Below are 23,329 nucleotides of genomic sequence, written 5' to 3' on the forward strand. Positions count from 1 at the left end.
TTATTTATTGTACTCTGCTAAATTGTTTAACTGTTTTAATTGCTTATGTTTTATCTTCTTTGTACTGTATATTGGCACTGAATTTTGCCAGATTGTGAGCTGCCCTGAGAAGGGCAGCAAAGAAATGATGGAAATAAATAAATACGTTTATAGCAGAAGCTTTCATAGATTCTGACCCCTTCTGCACTGCCATATAATGCAGTTTAAATTGTGTGGTATGGTCAGTGTAGATTCATATAATGCAGTTCAGTGCAGTTAAACTGCACTGTATGAAGCCCCATCTACACTGCCAGATAATCCAGTTTCTGAATCCAGATTATCTGCTTTGAACTGGATTATATGGCAGTGTATATCCAGCCTGAGTCTGAATATATGGCAGTGTACAGAATATCCCAGTGTAGATTGGGCCTTTGTTTACTGTAGTTACTCAGTCTCAAAAGTGCTACAAGATCCCTTTGAATATTGATACAGATGAAGAGTCCTTCCACACAGCCATATAACCCAGAATATGAAGACAAGAAATCTCACAATATTTGCTTTGAACTGGGTTATCTGAGTCCACATTGCCATATAGTCCAGTTCAAAACAGATATTGTGGGATTTCCTGCTTTCATATTCTGGGTTATACGGCTGCGTGGAAGGGCCCTAAAACTTCTATGTCTCTGAATTTGCCTTAGGGTAGTTTTTCATACCCAAAAGAAAAGGCAATGGGTCCTAAAGTAAATCAAGCCTGAACTCTTCCTAGAAGCCAAGATGCTTAAACTGAGACACAACAGTTGTATTTGGGACACATCAGGAGAAGATATGATTTACTAGGAAAAAAATAATACATGTAAGATAGAAGCCAGTAGGAAAAGTGGAAAACAGCAATACAGAAATCAATGAAGGAATCCACAGCCATGAGTCTACAAGACCTGCACAGAGCTGTTGATAACAGAGTGGCATGGAAGTGTCATTAATACAGTCACCATAAGTCAAAGTCAATGTGACGGCAGTTATCCACAGCAGGTTTTCTGTGATTTTTTGTTGAAAAATGAGTTGAGAGGAAATAAAAATTGGAGACCTTGGCAGGGTCACAAAAATGGAATTGGAACCACTTGTGGAGCATGAACTTCACATTTCATACCACTTCTCTACATACAGCTTTGGGTATAGTCACTCCCAGCTGTGGACTGCCTTGAAAGCATGTATATTATCTTCTGCACAAAACTGATGGGCTGTTGGTTCCCTAGCTGTTTTTTCTGACAACAGTACAACAACTGACAAAATGTTTGGGGTATTTGTGGAAGCTGATTGTCCTGAATTGCTCTAAATCTTTATGCTTACAACGGAAGGGGTTAACTTTATTTCTCCATATGTTTTGAGCGGTAACTTCTGTAATCCTTTACCACTGGCCATACTAGCTGGTTCTTCAGGGAGTTAAAGCCCACAATATCTGTAGGACCTAAGATATTCTCCATTCTTTTTCTATATAGAAGTGTCATTTATATCATTGTTTTGACACATTGGCAGAAGAACCTGCTTTATTGCTACATGTTCTCCAGAGTTTAACTATAAAGACTATGAATTATCACCTAGGACTTCCACAGGCAAGGTTTTGAAAATGCCTGTATACTGTAGGAAAAAAGATATGAATTGTTTCCTTGTGAACTCAAATGGATATTTACACATCACTGTTCATCAGCCTTCGATTTAAGAGCTAAACCCTTGACTGCAGAAAGAAATCCAACACATTACAAACAAAGCTTAAATCTATCTTTTAAACGACCACAGAATTGTGTTAGAAAATTATTCAGGAGTTAGACTTTATGGCATCCTGGGTAAGATAAGTACCTAAGATAGATCGAAATGTCATATATTGAACAGCTGTCCTTTTGTAACCATAACACAAGAAGCCATAAATTGTAAATCAGATGGATTATTTTATGTTGAATTCACAACCGCTTTGGTATTTTGATGCCAATCCCCAGCATGGCTGATGCAGAGGGAGAAAAAGGGATAATGTCTGGAAATATAAAAATGTGTTTTATTATTTGTTGTTTTTCTACCCTTGTGAATCAGCTGCAATCACACCAATTAAATAAAGTTAGGTACAATCTAACACCTAGGCATGTTTACTTAACATAAAGAGTGAGATATAAAATGTTGTGTTTAGAAATAGAATGCATGTAAGAGATCAGAACATACACTAATTGCTCTAAAACTTGGTGATAAAATGTTAGTGTCCAGCCCTTCACATCTTACAACATGTCTATTTAAAATCCTACACCATGAATGGAAAATATCAGTACCCAACCCTTCAAATCTTACAACCAGTTTGTGTAAAGTTCCACACCATGAAGGAGCAAACAGATGGATTTCAACCATATAAAAACTGTTGTAAAGCACAGCAGGTTCTCCACAGACCTGATATTTCCTAGATGCATGTGGAGAGAGATTTCTCTAATGCAGAAGGATGAAAAACCTGACCTGGAACTGGGATGAAGGGGACTTGCCCCTTCATATCCCATCATTTACAAAGAAAATGAAGTGTTGTTTGCCCTAAAAATAGAAGTGTAAAGGCTATATTTTCCCCTTCCATCATAACAAAAGTGCAAAAGCAATCAATCATGTAAAGAAAACAAATAACAGTGATTTTTTAAAAACAATTCTTGATGATAAGACCTGATCCTGGTTGAGTAGCCTGGCTTGTATAATGGAGATCTGGTTGGATCTCTCCCAAATCTGCTCTCTTGGGATCCTCAGTACAATATCCAGCAGGAGCTGGCAGCAGCAGGCACAAGATTCATGTTGTTATTTATTTATATGAAGCCATCAATGTACGTGTAAAAAAAGGGGGCTGTTCTGATGAAAGTCTGGACTTCTAGAACAGAGAAATGGCTTTGACAATTGACACAATCACTCCTACATTCTCTCTCCAATTTAGTTGAGCCATAATGAGGCCCTTGGATTTTAGGTAATGCTGGGAAAGATGAAATGGGTGGCATGGTGACGATAGTGACATTGGCAGGAGATTTGGATCACTCTGTTTAAACAGCTGGAAACCATCTGAGTGTCTACTACTCCATGGTACTGGGAAGAATCACTTTTCAACTTCTGCTACATTTGTACAGAGTTATCCAGTTACAAATGGAGTTTTATTAGGTGGTAGAGAGCCTGTTCTGTCTTGGCCCATGAAATGATAATGAAGACTAATCACAAGCCAATTGTGACCAATTTGGGAGGCACTTTGCAGATAAAATTGCTGCAGAGCTATTGTCATATTGACTCCAACTTAAATGTCGGGGTTAGTAGAGGTCTACCTGACATAACCTTGCTCCAATTACAGACTGTTCTTTCCCATTTGTATAGCCTAAGGATGTGGGAAGGATCCTTCCAGCAGTGAGAATTACTACATGTTTCCTCAACCCCTGCCCTTCTTGTCTGATAAAAGCTGCCAGGAGAGGAGCTGGTGGAAGAGTAAGGGCAGTGATGGTCACTTGTCTACATGAGCGTGTTTCTCAAAAGGGCAACAGAAAGACCTCTTTTGAAAGGAAAGTTTTTTTGAATCACAGCATATCAAGTATTTTCAAATTGGTCTCCAATATTTGGTTATATAATGAATTCTTTGGAAGGGGAAGATTAATTTCAAATCTGGTTTAAGGTATGGGATACATGCTGCATTATTTGTATTGGGAAATGAGACATTCTAGGAACTGGGCAAGAAGAAAATGGTTGGCAGAAGTGACAAAACCTCTTGGTTCTAGAGGGGTCCTCTGCTATTTTTACTGCTATTGACCATTCCATCTTTCTAAACAGCCCAGCTTGTATGGGACAAATGGGCATTGATGTTTCCTGGTGGACTTGATCCAGAAGAGTATATTTCTATTTCATACATTGGCCTATGGTACCTATGGGTTTCATAGAAAGACAGCATTCGCATACGTACATAGATGTCAGAATTTTAGTCACAAAATTTAGAAGCTCTATGTTGCCTGACTTTCAAGGCAATATGTTCTAGCATATCCATAATGACACCAGGGCCTGAATCTTGCATTATACTTTCAAATATTTAAAGATGTGGACAACAAGTTAAACATGAGCCAACAATGTGATGTGGCTGCTAAAAAAGCCAACGGGATTTTGGCCTGCATCAATACGAGTATAGTGTCTAGATCCAGGGAAGTCATGCTCCCCCTCTATTCTGCCTTTGTCAGACCACACCTGGAATACTGTGTCCAATTCTGGGCACCGCAGTTGAAGGGAGATGTTGACAAGCTGGAATGGGTCCAGAGGAGGGTGACTAAAATGATCAAGGGTCTGGAGAACAAGCCCTATGAGGAGAGGCTTAAAGAACTGGGCATGTTTAGCCTGCAGAAGAGAAGGCTGAGAGGAGACATGATAGCTATGTATAAATATGTGAGAGGAAGTCATAGGGAGGAGGGAGCAAGCTTGTTTTCTGCTGCCCTGCAGACTAGGACGCGGAACAATGGCTTCAAACTACAGGAAAGGAGATTCCACCTGAACATCAGGAAGAACTTCTTCACTGTGAGAAGGGCTGTTCGACAGTGGAACTCTCTGCCCCGGAGTGTGGTGGAGGCTCCTTCTTTGGAGGCTTTTAAGCAGAGGCTGGATGGCCATCTGTCGGGGGTGCTTTGAATGCGATTTCCTGCTTCTTGGCTGAATGGGGTTGGACTGGATGGCCCATGAGGTCTCTTCCAACTCTACTATTCTATGATTCTATGATTCTAAATATTTGAAAGGATGCCAAGTTGAGGAAGATGTAAGCTTGTTTTCTGCTGCTCTGGGACTAGGACACAGATTAATGGGTTCAAATTTCAAGAAGACCTGGTAGTAGAATATGCTGCCTTGGAGCATGGTGGAGTCTCCTTCTCTGAAGGTTTTGAAGCAGAAGCTAGATGACCATTTGCCAGGAGGTGCTTTGATTGTGTTTTCCTATGTGGCTGGTTGGACTGAGTAACACTTGTGGTCTCTTCCAACTGTATGACTCTATGATTCTGTGATTCTATCTATGGAGGCTGAAGTCCCATTATATGCAATGTCATATTAAAATGGTTTATTGTATATAAAATGGCAACATCAAGTCTTGTTTTTTGGAAGGATGTGAGGGTATTTTTATGCCTTAGATCGTGGAATCCATGGATGCAGAATCTGTGAATATGGAGGACCAATTGTAAGTGGATCAGGAAGGGACTCATAAAAGGTGAAGGGGATGAGCCTCTCTATCCACCACAATAATAAGTTAAATTCTCCTGCATAGGTTGCTAACAGACTGCTAGTCCAGCTTTTAGCGAGCTTTTTCAACAACCTGATAGAACAAGTTCCCTATAATTTCCTTGACCTATGAACCGGAGTTTTGCTTAAGTGTTTGCAAAATATGGGTCTCATGTATTGCTCTTTTCTTATTCATACAACTTTAACAACTACAAGCTGCTAACCAAGGAGGGGGGCTTTCCAGAGAAATGGTGTGACGAATTGTAAAGACACATTGAAATGGTAATTTCCTGAATGGCTCAATAAAATAAGCTTAATGCACAAGCATGACCAAGTTAGTGCTGGGAGGGGCTTTTAGCCCAAATTGCTCACATATTGGGACATGCCTCAGTGGTGATTTAATTAGAGATAACTGAAAGGGCTTATCTAAAATTGCTATCCCTTACGAACCCAGGCTCTAGGCACACAACATAAAATAGCATTTGATGGCTAATATATTACAGGTCCACTTTTATTTACTTTCCAAAATATAGAAGTATTCTATGCTTTTCAGTCCGTTGGCCTCCTACATGAGGAAATTACTCTTATTTAATCTTTGGTCTAAAATATTCCTACATTATCAATGTCAGTGGATTTTGGTCACTGACAGATGGTTCAGCTTTGTAAGCCTGAAAGCTCCTTTTCAAAATGTATGAGAACTACTAGACTCGGGGTTAATAACAGACAGACATTGGACCAGTACTGGCTCCTGGGGCAGTGCCTGTTGGCCCTTCAAATGAGAGAAAAATAAGCCTACATATTACCTGAGATCCCTTATCAGGGTTGCATAGTGCCAATCTCAGCATGTGGAGTTATACATTGATTGCATTATACATTGAATGGTGAACTAAATCTACCCCTGAATGTATAACGAATAACTGAATAAAGTGTACATCTATTTGCATGTACAAGTCTGTTTCTGCTGCCTCAAATCTGCAATCTGATGCAGACATTCCTTGGACAAAAATGTGCAACTACATCCATAAAGGAGCGAGCTCACACATACATATGACACCAGCTGCATTCTGGTCACAATCTTATTCTCATCTTCAGAGGAATGCAGTTGAAATTATAGTTGAACAGTGGCTGTGGTGGTGGCCCAGCTTGAAGAAATTACTTTTTGAGCTATAGTTCCCAAAATTCACCAGGCAGCATAGTCAGCAGCTAGGGGTGCTCAGAGTTAATGTAACTTTTCCAAGGTCTACCAGCACCTCAGCTCTACCAGGAACTGGAGAGCAAGCTACTGCAAAGAAAGCTGTTCTTTATTGTTTCATGTTCATCTGTCTGTCTCTCCATCTCTCTTCCTCTTCCTCTCTCATGTTGACATCTGAGCTTGTTGGAATACACAGAAGTCTTAATACTTAAATGATAACATTAATAGCATTATCTTTCATGAATAATGTGATTTTTTAAAAAAAGGATAGGTAGAAGGAAAACATGGCAAGACAGTGAACAGTTGTTATTGAAGTCCTTACAATGAGCCACTGGTGGCACAGTGGGTTAAACCACTGAGCTGCTGAACCTGATGACCAAAAGGTTGGCGGTTCAAATCCGGAGAGAGCGGTGAGCTCCTGCTGTTAGGCCCAGCTTCTGCCAACCTAGCAATTCTAAAATATGCAAATATGAGTAGATCAATAGATATCTCTCTGGCAGGAAGGTAATGATGCTCCATGCAGTCATGCCGGCCACATGACCTTGGTGGTGTCTACAGACAATGCTGGCTCTTCAGCTTAGAAATGGAGATGAGCACCACTCCTCAGAGTCAGACATGACTAGACTTAATGTCAAGGGGAAGACTTTACCTTTACTTACAACGAGGCTTTATTACTTCTTTTCCCAGTTCTACTGCATGTAGTTTTGCACTCTCGAAAGGTTTGAGGAACAGAACTAAATCAGAAGATGGATGGGTTTCAAAAAGCAATATATAATAATAATTGCATATTGCAACCATAATTCCTGTTGAATTCCATGGGGCTTTCTCCAAGAAAATAGATATAGGATTATCGCATGTAACAGCAATCCTCAAACAAGCTTGTCCCGGCAAAACATTCTAGAACGTTATACAGCTTCACCAAAGTACATGCTTAGAGTCTGCAGTCTTTGTATCAGAAAGATTTCCGTGCCCTAGCATGACCCTTTCGTGCAGTCCAACTTTCAGGTTCAGATAAAAGTTTGCATAACAGCGTCATGAGTTTCTGAATTACATTTGACACAGAAACCACATCGCCTTTGCAGTGCCCTAGCTAGAGGCAAGACATGAGCAGGGAACGGCTTTGACAGTCCCAGGTTGTTCTAACTGATAAATCTGTAAGTGATGACCTCTGAGCCTAGCAACTACTTTGTAGGGGTCATGTTACAAACAAGGTAGAACAGAAAACGTGCAAAGTTGAAATAGAAGAAAGGAGCCACACAGGAAGACTGCTTGGTGTTTCAGTTCTTTGATGCAAAGAAAGGAAGGATGTATTTTCCCTCCCTTCCTTCTATTATAGATGCGGAGCCCCAGAAATAGTTGTAATGGATTGAAATGGTTCTGACACTGAATGCACAAAGTCTGGCAGTGCTCACTTCACACTGAAAACACAAAAGAGATTGCAAAAAACTTTGGTATTGTCTTAGGATTGGACGGGAGGGATCAAGCCTCAGGCCATTTTTGTGGCTTCTAAAGCCCCACCCCTGCTAATTTGATGATACTTCAATGATTTTCAAAAGTTGTCCAAAATTAAATCTTACTTCTGGACTACAACAAGCTGTACATGGGAGAAAATGAAGCTTATGTCTACTGAGTAGCTTGTTTTGGGAAGAAAGGCAATTTCAACAAGGAGTATTTTATCATTTGTTTTCAGCTATGTCACTCACACCAGATTCTCAAGTCATTCCTGACACGAAAAGAAAAGCTATGTCACTAAATTTGGGGTTTTTGCAGCTTATGATGATGTGTAAGGGGCAGAACAATTTATGTCCGGGTTTGCCAAAGTTTCCCACACCTGCCTTATTGGGTCTGAGCATGGAAAACATTTCCCTCTTATTGTCCTTGTGATGTATTTCCTTCTGATTGTTCCTGTGGTTGAGAAGCTCACTGGGAAATCATTTCAGGATAGGGAAGATCAGATTCCCAACTCCCAGGATTCTTGTATCGACTGAGTGAATCATGGCCATGACTGCACCCCTGATGTCTTCAGGTCCCCCATGTTTCCAAGCAGATCTTCAATTGAGAATGAAGCTTCACCCTTCTTTCCCTCCCACATCACTTGCTGTGGGCTGGGACGAAAACATGCAAGTACTAATGGCTGGAATCCTCTATCACAGGGCGCTTCTGCATTGACCATATAATGCAGTTTGAGGCCACAATGGCCACAAAACACACTCCACTAATGCGTGCTGCAATGCACATCAAGGGTGATACAGATCTTTTTAAAAAAAGTTCCAGAAAAGTCCAAGTTTAGCCAAAAATGTGCTGAAGTCAATGTATCCCAGATCAAGGATGAAATCGAGTCTGAATGTGCCATTAACCCCATTGTTCATTGGTCCCAATGTGGGTCAGTCACTTTACTGTAGTTAAGTGACAACAACTCCTTATGGGACACATACATCATAGAATTGACTAATTCTGATCCCAGCAAATGTAAGCTTACTTACAAAGATGCAGGACCCCAGCAGGATTCCAGCCATTATGTTACTGTTATTTTCTGCAATAACAGGAGCGCTGATAATGGACCTCTGGGTGGGAGGAGTGTCCTAGGAAAACATTTGGAATGGGGAGATAGCTCACTGGGGTGTTATGAAAATTGCCAGCACAAAAAGAATGCACAATATTTCACATCTTTCATGTCCCTTTTGTTGTTTTCCTCTCCAGAAAGTTCAACAGTATACAGTCATCGTTCAGGCCACAGATATGGAAGGAAATCTTAACTTTGGTCTCTCAAACACAGCGACGGCAATCATTATGGTGACAGATGTGAATGACAACCCACCCGAATTCACCGCCAGCACCGTAAGTATCAATACATCAGCGCAATGATGTATGGACACACAACGTGTTTGTAATTCATGGACATTTGATACGGCTCGTCTCTGTTTGCTGGTTTGGCAGATAGAAAGAACTTGATAGATCACTGTGTAACAAAGACTTTCAGCAAATAAAAATGGTGTGGTGGGGGTTGCGAGAAATGATTCATGAAGAGGCACAGCTATCTGGCAACTGGTTTCTTCTGGAGTACTGAGGAAATGAAATTATTGTGGCAAAAAAGGAGAAAAAGAAAACTGCATAACACAGATCTGTTTCCCTCTCCATCCCACCATCTTCATTCTGAATTTTTATGTGGAAAGTATATGTTTGTTTGTTGTGGGCCTTCAAGTTGTTCCCAACTTATCTCTGAATCTTGTTAATTGAAGGCCCACCAAAATTAACTCATATATGTTGTACTTTGCATGATCTAAACATTGAAGGATATAGTGCCATGTGTGAAAACAAGGGGTGGACAGAACTAGTTTGGCTCCTGGAAATATTGTGAAAGATCAGAAAGGTGTGCATTTGAACTCTTCCCAAACTTCATAATGTATTTTGGAATGTAGAACATCTTCCAAGAGATGAACGGATGTTTTAATTGGTATCTGCATGGATGGGGGGAGTCATCTTACACTATCATCCCAATGAATCACATATATATGTTTCTCCATAATTTATATGGCATCAGGTATGGTTTTTGTTTTGCCTATTTTGGGCCAGCACAGATAGTTTGGGAGACATGAAGAGTAAGAGAAACAAACCCACTAGACCTGGGAGCAGTTTTGCCTAGTTTGGTTATATGGGGTGTTTCTGGAAAGCACCCCCAAATTAAAACAAACAAACAGGGATATGAAAAAAACATTCACTTCAAAAAGAAAATTGGGGCATTTTTTGGCTCTGGGGTATCCTTAGGACTTGTGGAAAAAACTAAATTGGAGGTGGGAGCATATCTGTTCCTTGGGATAGATTTTCCCCTGACCTTGTTCCAGTGTCACATTGATGTGCAGGCCTCTCAGCCAATGCTTGTGGTGTGGAGTGAATCTGGAATGCTGCAAACGAAGACCATGAAGACCTGGACTCTGTTTCGTCATGGAGGAAATGGGGGTGTGCTCATGGATGGAGTGTACCCTCTTCATTCCTCCTCTTCCCACCAAGAAAAAGAAGAAGAGGCTTCTCCCAGGACTTGGCAGCTGCCTAGGAGAGAGTACTGAGATGCAGCCTAAGGATAATAGAATAATCCCATGTGCCCATCCAAAAAGGTTTATAGGGATATGTAAGCTGCATTTAATGTTTGTGCATATCACTAACAAGGTGCCAGCCTATGTCTCTCCATACAACTTTCCCTTTTTGACAGATAATTGCATGCCACACAAGCCTTTGCTGCTCACAATATTCAGTTTCTTGGTGGTGGAGGAGAAGAAGCATCCTTTTCCCTCTCCAGTTGAGTGAAAGGTGTCGACATCTAGTGGCCAAGGTTTTAACATTCAGATTTGTAGAGTTCCAATATTAGTGAATACTTGTTTCCTGAGTAAAGATTATTTTAAAAACATTTTTAAAGCAACTAACAAATGAGTGACAGGAGTCGTAATATTTTGTGAGTAGCTGCTGGAATGTGCTAAATGTTTCCCTCAAAATCTATGTTTCTTCTGCATAATGTAAGAATGCCTCTTGTTATTATTGCTGTTGCGTGCTTTCTAGTCCTTTCTGACTCATTGTAACCCTAAGGGTATCTTGGATTTTCTTAGCAAGATTTGTTCAGACAGGGTTTGCCTTTGTCTTCCTCTGAGTCTTAGAGAGTGTGACTTAGCTGAGCATAGAATTGAACCTTGGTCTCCAGAATTGTTGTCCTGAGTTCAAACCACTACACCATGCTGGCTTCCTGCTTCATTTTTTACCAGAAGTTAATTCTGCATTTAATTTAATTCCTTTTTGTTCTTATTGTTACATGCATTCAATTTGACTCTGATGTAGGGTGATTCCACCATAGGGTTTTCTTGGTAAGAATTATTCAATGAAGGTTTGCCATGGTCTTAAAGAGTGTCATTTGCCAAGGTCACCCAGTGGGTTCCCATAGTAAAATGGGATTTAGACCCCTAATATCCCTGAGCCTTAGTCCAACACTCAAACCACTACACCATGCTAACTCCTCATTGTAATATCATTAGCTAAAAACCATAGTAAAGCACAAACATCAGAAGGTTCTATAAAATTAAATAGCATCATTGATGCATATCGTATTTTCAAACACTTGTCAAACCCATATGTCATTTGGCCCCTGACCAAATGACATGAGTATTATTGATGGGTGGGAATCATCCAGCTGCCCAGTTGTTGTTGGACTACAATTCCCAGCATTCTTCACTAATGACTGTGCTACCTAGGACAAGTGGAAATTGCTGTCCAACAACATTAGGGGGGGACGTAACTGAATAGTCTTTGAATACATTATCACGGGTGGAAGAAAATTGCTAGAACTACTCATTGTTTCCTTTGAGAGTGAACTTAACAAAGAATGACATCTCTTAGCTGTTAGGGATTTTCTAGTTCTGCATTTCATGTGCTGAGCCATCACATAGACTGTTTACATTGCAGTGCCCCCAGAACTCTAAGGTTTAGCTGGAAAATGGAAGGAGATGCTTGACCTCTGGTAGAAAGTTTTTCCAGAACCTTTCCCAACTACTGTAATCACCACTACCTTCCCACATACATCAGTTTTCTAAATCCATGTGTATTTTACTACCACTGTTTTGGAACCCTATAAGAAAAAGCATATGTAATAGATTTGGGTTGGGGGGAAATGCTTGGCTAAAGAAGGTGAAGCCCTTTATTCACCTCTTCCTCCCATCTAATCTTTGCTGCAAGGTATCTCTCCTGCACACATTCCTTGAGGGTGGCTTGCAGGGAAGACAGGATCCCTGAGGCTCGATTTCACCTAGCTGTTCTATAATGTATCATGTGTCCCTTAGAGAATAGTCTGATCCATTACCGCATCCTTGTGGTTTAACCATTTTAGAAGGAGAGTCTGCATGTGAAGGTCCCCTGAGCCTTGAAAGTCCTCACATGCGTGCAGGCCCAGAAGGCATTATGTTCACCAAGACGTCTGTCTCTGGAATCCAGCTAAATGGATCAGAAAACTGCAGCCTTTCCCTCGAGCAGGAATAAAGGACAACTCAACCATTTCTCTAAAATCTGAGAGCTGAGCAGAAAGTTTTTGCAAGGGCGGGAACAGCTTTTCATGCTCCCCGTTGCTCTTTTCCATAATTCAAACCGGAGGGTATTTTACAGTTATATAAACCACTGCTCTTTAGCGAAAGTGACCTTTAAAATAAATCAGCTCTTCAGGTTATAGTCAAGAATCCATTTCAGGTGGGTACAAAAATAGAGCTTTGTTCTCCTAGCTCTGTCCTGTGTGCATTTACTCAGAAGTAAGCCCAACTGTATTCCATGGGATGTATTCCTTAACAAGTGTGTTTGGGATTGCAAGCTAAGGCAACCTTTCACAAACTGCAACCGTATCATAGAATCATAGAATAATAGAGTTGGAAGAGACCTCATGGGCCATCCAGTCCAACCCCCTATCAAGGAGCAAGAAATCACGTTCAAAGCACCCCCGACAGATGGCCATCAAGCCTCTGCTTAAAAACCACAGTCCGGGGGAGAGAGTTCCACTGCCGAACAGCTCTCACAGTGAGGAAGTTCTTCCTGATGTTCAGGTGGAATCTCCTTTCCTGTAGTTTGAAGCCATTATTCCACGTCCTAGTCTCCAGAGCAGCAGAAAACAAGCTTGTTCCTTCCTCTCTATGACGTATTCACGTATTTATACATGGCTATCATGTCTTCTCTCAGCCTTCTTCTGCAGGCTAAACATGTCCAGCTCTTTAAGCCGCTCCTCATAGGACTTGTTCTCCAGACCCTTTATCATTTTAGTTGCCTTCCTCTGGACACATTCCAGCTCAGAGTCAACATCTCCCTTCAATTGTGGTGCCCAGAATTGGACACATTATTCCAGGTGTGGTCTGACCAAAGCAGAATAGAAGGGGAGCATAACTTCCCTGGATCTAGACACTATACTCTTATTGATTCAGACCTTGTCAGCATTTTCCTAAATTATATGAGTGGGAGCAAGGAACGGATTCACAACTCATCCCAAACTGGGATACTTGTTACATTAGCCACAGTAGGTCACGTGGAAGGCAACTGTGCTAAATTTCTCACCCTTGTGTATCTTTTTGAAAAAGACCTTTCCCATTGAAACTATCAGTACTTGATGGGGAAATTAGCTATGTAAGCTCCAGGGTGAAGTGGCTAATAGGCTCAATCAGAACTTTGAAAGTAATTTTAAATGTAATTAGGTGCAGTTGTAGTTCCAAGGTTTCAAAAGGTGTTACCAGTGAAAATGCTTTTTAAAAAGTATTTGCCCTTGTCAAATTCTCAGAAATTGTTGTTGTGATTGTTGTTGTTGTTGTTGTTGTTGTTGTTGTTGTTGTTGTTGTTTCCCACCTATGCCCAGTTTAGGACTCAAGAATTAAAACAAATATAGCTAAAATTCATGACATATGGAAGTTGAAAATGTAATAAAACAATCAAATGTTTTAAACCTGCTAAAAACATAAACCGTTAAAACGAAATCAGTAAATAGAAAATCTAGCACAATATGCAATGCGCTTTTCCCTTGAGCAGTCTTTCAAGACCTGCCAGAGTAGTATTTTCCTGTCTGCAGAAAGGTAGCAAGGCAGGTACCAGTAACCTTCTGAGGAAGTGGAATCACAGTGCTATAACTGTGTGGTATGAAATAGTCCCTGGATAGACGGTAATATCCCATGTGTCAGAAATGATGCATTGCAATTATTGTTTCTTTTTTATTAAAGCTAACATGTAGAACTTTACACAGCCATTTAAAAATCCAACTTTTAAGTAAAGATCCAGCATTCTGAGTAGGAAGTCCTGGCAAGACATTTGTTGTCTGAGCTGAAAGATGAGATGCAATTGACTAGACTGGCAGTTCTTTCAGCAGGGCTCTAATGTTTAGGTGGAATCTCCTTTCTTGCCATTTGTATCCATTTGTTTGTATTCTAGTCTCTAAAGCAGCAGAAAGTGAGCTGGCTTTTTCATGCTGTTTAAAGATAGCTAATATCACCTCTCAGTTGTCTCTTCTAAAAGTTAAACATACCCAACTCCTTAAGTAATTCCTCTTAATGTTATAGCTGTCCTATTCTCCAGCCAACAAGTGACCCCGGAGTGAAGTGGTTGGAGTGCAAGATCTATCGGGTAGTTAATCCATGCCAGTTACAAGTGGTAAAGTCATTACAACAAGTGACTAGTACAGATAAAAAAACCCCAGCAAGAAGTAAAATGGTGTCCTCAATCATAACCACCCCAAGGTCAAGAAAACATGAATGCCAAAGAGTACTGCCAGTCACAGAGTTGAGGAGTTATGAAGGTGGAGGCATTACATTTCATTGTCAGCTGTCAAGAATTCAATGACTGCACATTGCTTAAGTCACATTGACCGACCGTCTGTGCAGGGTTCCATACTTGGCACTTTAACAACACAACCATGCAATGCTAAGGCTTCCCACCAAATGGAACTGTAGAGGAGAGTCTACTCAATAAGCCAGTACCTGCCACATATCAGGACTGCCATCTGTTGAGGAGTTACGAAGGTGGAGGCATTACTTTTCATTCAATACTCGTAGCTCTTTTCTCCTAACTACAGAATTGCTTTCTGCCATTCCCTGCTCCACCTTCCAGTCCTGGAAGCGTGCTCTGGAGATGCCTATTAAATATTAAATATGCCTATTAAATAGTCAACACAAAACACTTTGAAGAGCAAAGGAGAAGCAGAATTGTGCAGTTTCAGCCTCATCTTCTACCTGTATGATACAAGATTTCAGCCATACATGTTTCAGGAAACTACTATTGTGGGAAATAGCTGTAGATCGATCATAGCATGCCTGTTTTATGAGCAAAAGTCCCAGGTTGAGTCTTTGACATGTCCAGGTGGGGCTTCAGCCTGAAATCCTGGAGAAAAACTGCCAATCAGTGCTTCTGGACACTGTAGAATTAAATAGAACAAAGCCGTGATGATGTGTAAGACAGTTTCCTGTATTTGTCTCTAAGGGGGAATAGTGAGCATAGGTCATTTGCACTTCCTGTTTTTGTGCATCTTATCACACACAAACAATCACAGAGAGACCATGTCATTCTGGAACAGAATTTGTTTCATTTGCCAGTGAACTCTTTAACTCTTTAAAACAATTGTATGCTGAGTTACAATGAGGGAAAGAAATAGATTGAACAATGGCAATAGGGGTTTGCCTTTGGAACAGCGCCAATGGAAGAGAAATCAAGGACTACATTTGGCATTAAAGCACACAAAAGCCCGCGTCCCATCCTGTTCTTAAATTACCTGTCAATCACACAGGCAGGCTTGAGGCTTAATAGTTTCAGGATATAAAGGTAGCCTAGGAGGACATTGCAATATACTTCCACAACAGCCCTCGTGTTCTACAGAGGGGAATTAATGTTGCCGTGTTAAAGTTAATGGCTAGGCCAGAGTGCAAGAAATCGGCAGCATAGCTGGTCAACAAGGAGGGCAGTTGCTTGTGGAACAAGACACACCACTTCCTTATATGACCGAGTGTTGTGTGTGCATACATCTTAAATGAGACTTTAGAGAAGAGACATGGATGGAAGAGTTGTAGAGTCACAATGTGAAATTAGCACTGGGCTGAACCGATTTAACAAGTCCATTTTGTGGATTTTCCCCTTTTCCTATTTCTAGGTCAATTCCCTGCAAGTTGTGTGTGTTTCATTGTATTTTTAAGGAGGATCCATGTGAATTTTTGGCTGACTGCTTTGAAAGGGTGCTTCTTTTTTATGCATCTGTTGATCACATTTATAAATGCTTTTAGGTTAGTGATGGACACGAAATGGACATGTGTGCTCTACCAGTATAGGTCCACTGACCCATTCCTTCCATTTAAACCAGGTAATGACTGGAATACGTTATGATAATGTATACCTGTGAAACTTGGGGATATGTTATTGTTAATTGCCATCAAGTCAACTTCAACTACAGAAATGCTATAAGTGAGAGAGCTCCAAATCACCCTATAATCCACAGCCCTGTTCAGTTCATCCAAATTCAAGGCTGTGGCTTCATTGATTTCATTTATCCACCTGTATTATGGATTTCCCCTTTTCCTACTACCTTCCACCTTCCATGTTTTATCATAATAGGTCCAAAGTAAAAATAATCTCCATTTTGTCATCTTGGCTTCTAGGGACAGTTCGGACTTAATTTGCTTTCCCCCCTTCCTTTGTCCTTTTGGAAGTCTATAGATCTACAGAACTCTCCTTTAACACCACACTTCAAATGAGGTATTCTCTTCCAATCAATTTTCTTCCAATTATACCACTTCATAACACCAAAACAAGAGATATACCTGCCATTTACAGAAGATTCTTAGGAATGTACATAGGATAGATTCACTTTTGGAGGGTGTGGGTTTATTTTTTTTACCTTCTTCTAGTATTATCCAGGAAAACCCAATACCAGAAGCAATGATAAGAGAACAGATTTTTTTATTTGACTTGACCTTGGACACAAAAGGCCAGTCGCTCTTGCCTTCCCTACTCACTCATTCCCCCATTGCTGCTGAACCAACATTTTTCCTCCGTTTAATTATTTATGAGAGAAGTTTTCATAGGGCCCTGAAATGCAATTAAGAGCAGAACAACCATTTCAACTGAAAAGTGCTGAATTCTTTATTCAGACATACACTAAAGGTTACCAGTTCAGCAGCTGGGAGAAGAGAGCTGATATCTGGGTAATGGTAGCAATGGTCATACAAACTCAGAGTTGGAGATTCCTTGACTGCATCCTTTAGTTTTTCCTATTGCCTTCGACCTTCCCAAGTATTATCATATTTTCTATGATGAGTCATGTCTTCTCATGAAAGGTCCAAAGTATGACAATCTCAAGACCTCATCACATTAGTCTTCGGCCCCGTCCTATGACGCTTGAAGGACAGAGCCCGTCGTAGCCCATCACATGTTGCAGATCTACTTCCAGCAAGGCTCCATCTTGAAAGTGTTGTAGGACGGTGCCCTGAGAACACAAGAGGCTTCCTGTGTTCTCGTCCAGCAAGCCAGAGAAAGTGCAGGGGGAAGCTGGACAGCAATGCTTTCACCTGTGGGATGATGATGTGGGTGATGTGGGCAATGCAAGGCAATGTGGGGCAATGGCTTCCCCCACTTCCCACCAAATTTGCCCCACTGCTCCACTGATTCCCCCACTTTCCCCCAGCTTGAGAACTTCTGTCTGATGAGGTCCTCAGTTTAGTCATCTTGGGTTCTAGGAACAGTTTGGGCTTGATTTTCTCGAATATCCATTTATTTGTCTTTTGGGCAGTCCATAGATATCATAAAACTCTTCCCCAATACCACATTCCAAATCAATAGATTCTCTTTGTATTAGCTTCTCTTGCCATCCATGGGGATATATACTAATATGTGTAATTTTAGAATATTGCAAAAGGCAGTACTGAGTATCTCTTCATGCAATATCTCTTTCCCCCCCCCCCCCCCCATGAAAGGCCCCTGGTGGCACAGTGTGTTAAAACGCTGAGCTGCTGAACTTGCGGACCAAAAGGTCTCAGGTTCAAATCCTGGGAGCGGAATGAGTGCCCACTGTTAGCCCCAGCTCCTGCCAACCTAGCAGTTCGAAAACATGCAAATGTGAGTAGATCAATAGGTACCGCTCCGGCGGGAAGGTAACGGCACTCCATGCAGACATGCCGGCCAAATGACCTAGGAGGTGTCTATTGACAACGCCGGCTCTTTGGCTTAGAAATGGAGATGAGTACCAAACCCCAGAGTCGGTCACGACTGGACTTAACGTCAGGGAAAACCTTTACCTTTTACCATGAAAGGCCATTTCCAAGTAAGTGCTGTGGGAAGCTGGGAGACACCCTGGTAACATCTTGCTGCAATTCCATCAAAGGAGACTAGAACTGATACTGCTCCCTAAATCTCTTGTAAAGACTTCATCCCACTGTGCCTCTCCAAGTGTTTCTATACACCTAAAACACAGGGCACGACGTATCCCCACAGAGCTCATCAGACGATGCAAGGTTGTCCCATGGGTTCTCCATTGGAGTCCATTTCTTAAATGTGTAGAAATGCAAGGATTTTAAAGTTGCTTATAGGCGGTTTAAAACAACAACATTTAGGTGTGATGGGAAATGTTTTCTCTTCCCATGTTCTTTCTATGTTGTGACGTTGTCCTGTGGATGGTCCTTAAAAGTGCCCCAAAGATGCAGCTATTGCCATTACTCCAAGGACAGCAGATAGAATAGTAAATACTTTTATTATTTGTTTATTTTTAGTAAATGCTGTTCGCAATGCTGTTTCTGGGTTGTCACAAGAAAGAGTACTTTCACTAATGAGAAGTTTTACTTTTTAAAAAGTGAGGAGAGAGAAAATGGGAGGAGTTTCCACTCTCCCTTGTGATGGTGAAGCAAACTGATGATTCCTGTAGAAACAGGAGAAGGAAAACCTGTGTGATGGGGGTAGTTCTCTGTATCCTTTGGAGATGAAGTAACATGAAACACAATGCTCAGAAGATGATTTCCCCTGATCCCCACCCCCTTGTAGAATAAAGTCTTAAATATTTTCTCTTTTACCAGTTGGGGAAGTGCAACTGTTTTGCATGGTGTTTTATGCGGCAGTGTTGAATACCCCCTTCTGCAATATCCTCACTGGCATAAATGCAAGTTACACCAGTACATATCACCAAACGCATTTCATCCAATTTTTAAAAAGCTCAAGGCTAAATTAGGACATAAGGTGGACCCGTGATACCCGATACGATCTATTGAATAATACATCTCAGCTGTTGAAACACCACTGCCAAATGAAGATTTTTCTGAAGAAATGATCTACTGAATGAAACTCAGTCTTATCCTCATAATTGCATCCCAAATAGAAAGACGTGAATATGTATGACAGATAAAGAACAAATTGTCCTATTATGTCTTATTATGTAAATTGTGTACATATTTATCCAGTCCATTCCTTGATACTCAAAGGAGCATACAAAACTTGTTCCCTACAGGTGTCCCTTTCCACTTCTTTTCACAAACATTAAATGGGCAATACATTAATTCATGCCAATTCAATTAGAAATAATGAGACTTTGGCTTTGCTTATCTCTTCCCTCTATGCAAGCAGCACCTTCCATTTCTTGTCATTATGCAGGAATATCAGACTTTTCTGCAATAGATTAGTAAGATTTTGCCTGTTCACAATGCCCTGGATTTCTTATGACTTGGAAGGTGTTCAAGTTGGAATGCTATTTACAGCTACATCCTATCCAACATACATTATTCCATAGGGACATGTACAGATTTTTTTATTATGAATACAAAAAAGAGGCATATCTTTTCCTTGAACACAATCTTCTTCTTGTCCTTTAAAAAATGTGCTGCAGCTTCTTCTTGAATATACCCAAATGATAATACACAGAGCTTAAAATGGCATTTTTACAAAGTGATTTGTTGCTGTTATAGTTCCATTGCCATCCCAGGTAATCTGTTACAGTTATTGTTTTGAGAAGTAACTTTCTACTTTATAGTTGTTCAAACATAATTAAAATAATTACTCTCAACTGCTTTTACAAGAACAGGATGCTGTAAACGCCTTTGTTACATATCTCCCTGTAACTGTAAAGGTAACTGAAACAGTTACCCAGTTACAGTGCAAAAGGAAGCATACTGTTCCATATTATACCATCTCAATGTTGTTTTTACTCCTACTCCTCCTCCTACTCCTCCTCTGTCTTTGCCTTTGCCTTCAGATAAGTTCTGACATATGGTGACCATATCATAGGGTTTTCTTGGGAAAACATATTCAGCTGAGATTGGCCATTTTCTTCAAGATTGACAGAGCATGACTTGCCCAAGATCATCCATTGCTGAGTAAGAATTCAAACCCTCATCTTCTGGGGGCCTAATCCAACACTCAAACCACCCGATCGTGCCAACATTTTTACACTAAGGCTTAACTACTCTTATGGCAACAGTTCTTCACAGTCTTAAGAAAAAAGCTCTCTTCCATTACTGCATGTTGAGCCTTTTTTCCATCCGGAAACACAAAGGAGTGAAAGGGGTTTGTAGGGACAAAGCACATGCAGTACCCTGAGTGATAAGTGTCATGTGAACTGAAGCACTGGATTTATATAGGTGACAAAAAAGTATCTTACCCTTTTCATGTAGGAAAGTCCCAAAATGTGCCCCTAGGACTGTTTTGGGGACCTTTGAATATCCCATCAAATGCATCCTAGAACCCCTTTGTTGTTGTTGTGTGTCTTCAAGTTGTTTCTAATATATGGTGACAGTATGGTATGTCAGTCAGTGGTTTGGCTTGGCAAGGTTTGTTAAAGGGATTTGTCTTTACCTTCCTCTGAGATTGAAAGACAGTGACTGTCCCAAGATCACTCAGTGGTTTCCATGACTAAATGTGGATTTAAACCAGAGTCATGACCCAACACACAAACCATTACATCACATTAGTTCTCCCTAGAACTCCTTACTACCTATCACATACTTGATTTTTCTCTGCTGTTCCCCTCAAGCTATAAATGCAACATTTTGTAAAGGATTGCACAATTAAATGGAGATACAGGAGCTTGCAAAAGGGCATGCATCTTATGAGATGGGGAGTTTCTAGGGGAAGAATTGGCCCACACACACAGTTGCCCACCTCTGCCATAATGAGTGTGGACATTCTGGCTGGGAGATCCTGGGAGTTGTAGTCCAAAAAGGTAACATTTCCAATCTCTGTGCATGACGAAAAGGACACAGTTTTTCCAACAGAAAGTTCAGCCTGGGTCAAAGCAACTCAGTTCTCAGGAATTGAAGTGGAAGCCCCTTTCCATAGTTGTATCTGTGGCACAGTTTATAGCTGTCTTTGGACACCCACTCAGAATGAGGCAAGGCTTAATCAGAGAGAAAAGGGAGATCCATGCCCCCCGTAACTCAAATAAAGTCTATTTTTATCGTACTCAATCAGGAACAATCAAGCAAGCAAGGGGAGATGGAGACACATTTGCATGATCAGACCTCTGTGTCTGAAATGTTAATTAAAAATTAGTATAAATGTGCCTACTGTGCAATATATATATATATATATATATATATATATATATATATATATGCAGTTGTCTATGTATGAGGAAATATTATGTAGCCAAGCTGAAGTGTTTGTGATTAGTGGAGCTTTGGGTTCTAGGAAGCAGAGAGGGAGAAGCCTCCTAATCAACCTCTTCTTTCTTAAAAAATAACTTTCCTATTCAAATTCTCTAAGCCTTAGGTGGTCTTATTCGAAACTACTTTAAATTTTGCCCTTTGCCATTGCTTTGAGATTCTCAGTTGAGTGCCAAATCCAAAGGCTGTCTTTATCACAATTGCACTCTGAATGACCACTGCCCACCCTTGGTTACCACTCTGCTTAATCACAGCTTGAGCTCCTTTTGTTGAATCAACATGATGGGAAAAATGCATTTTGTCAAGAGGCCACATTCATGTTGGAAAGAGAGGGGGGAGGAAAAGTTCACAGGTGCTCAGAATTTTCTGCTACCAAGCTCTAACCCTGTCGTTGAGGAGAGTCCACTGAACTAGCATTCTCTGTTGGCCTGTGTACATAGATCAAAAAAGCCATACTACCTCACATTGACTGCTGTCCTGATACATAATGTTCATGACATCCTAACCAGCTCTTTGATCCTTAGGTAAAGGTAAAGGTTTCCCCTGATGTTAAGTTCAGTTGTGTCTGACTCTGGGGGTTGGTGCTCATCTCTATTTCCCACGCAAATATTCGCATGCATGATGGAAAGGGGGGAGAGAAAGTGTCAGTAACCATGTGGCCACTAATAATGTAAATGAAAGGAGTTTTCTGAAAGCAAACTCACATCAAGTTCACCCAGGGAACACAAGAAACTGCTTAAGATGAAGTCACCACAATGTGGATGCTGCATATGGCACTAATAAGACAAACAGGATCTGTGCAGATTTGGAAAATTTTGTATAGATAAGGATTTTTTTTCATGTGTAGAGAAGACCTGAGGGAGGATTCTGAGTATCTCACCTAACCTCAAATCCTAGGATTTCATAGGAAGGAGCCATGAAGTAGTAACAAACTCCTATAACTGTATGGTGTAAGTACACTGGCATGTCAGATTAAGCTGAAAAGGTCTGAGACTGTAAGAAAGTATTACGAGAAGACCCCAAAGCTGATGCCAAAACAAAGGTGCGACTACTGAAAAGATCCTGTTCTGAATGGTTATCTGTCTTAATTTAGAACAGGACTTCTGACAGGCATCATAATATCAAGCTGGTACTTAAGGGAGAAAAGAACCGTCAGAATTTAAATTTAAGAACACACTTTAAATTGTAGCTATGGGTCTATTCCGAATGAATATCCCTTGTCTGAAATGTTGGGAGCAGAAGTGTTTGGGATTTTAGATTTTTATTTTGGGGAGGGGGATTTTGGAATACCTATATTTGCATACATGTTCATAGAGATATTTTGGAGATGTGACTCAAGCCTAAACACAAAATTCAAGTAGGTTTCATATACATCTTACATATACACCTGAAGGCAATTTTATATACAATATTTTAATAAGTTTGTGCATGTATTGAAGCATCAGAAAACATATGTGTCACTATCTCAGCTACTCATGTGGACAATTTTGGATTTTAAGGTATTTCAGGTTTTGGAATTCCAGGTAAGGGATATTCATCTTGTATCTGAAAGAGAGCGGCAGCTCAGTGGAGGAGCAGGCATTTTAGGATTTTTAAAACTTGTCTTTTACAGTATTAGTCTTCTGGGAGACTGTTGTTCAGAATTGCCTTGAGCGTCCATTTGAAACTTTCCAGGTGGTCTTTTTTGCTACTGGGCATGAAACCCCCAAGTGTTGAACATGCTATCATGAAGCCTTGAAAAGCAGGGATGGGGGGAGTAAAGACAGAAATACTCAAGAGAATAAAATCGAGCCAGAACGAA

The 23,329-nt window shown here is 40.6% G+C and overlaps 1 protein-coding gene across 5 annotated transcripts in view; it reads left to right on the forward strand.

Annotated features, from left to right (window-relative positions):
- The window catches only part of cdh4 (cadherin 4), a 945,608-nt gene that overhangs the window by 829,659 nt on the left and 92,620 nt on the right, over positions 1 to 23,329 (forward strand). For all 5 annotated transcript variants that reach the window (XM_062979013.1, XM_062979012.1, XM_008110150.3 and 2 more), the window contains exon 8: positions 9,107 to 9,244. In XM_062979013.1, the coding sequence (XP_062835083.1) occupies positions 9,107 to 9,244 (138 nt within the window). The remainder of the gene's footprint in view (positions 1 to 9,106; positions 9,245 to 23,329) is intronic.

Source organism: Anolis carolinensis, chromosome 4 (genome assembly GCF_035594765.1).
Source record: "Anolis carolinensis isolate JA03-04 chromosome 4, rAnoCar3.1.pri, whole genome shotgun sequence".
Lineage (NCBI taxonomy): Eukaryota > Metazoa > Chordata > Lepidosauria > Squamata > Dactyloidae > Anolis > Anolis carolinensis.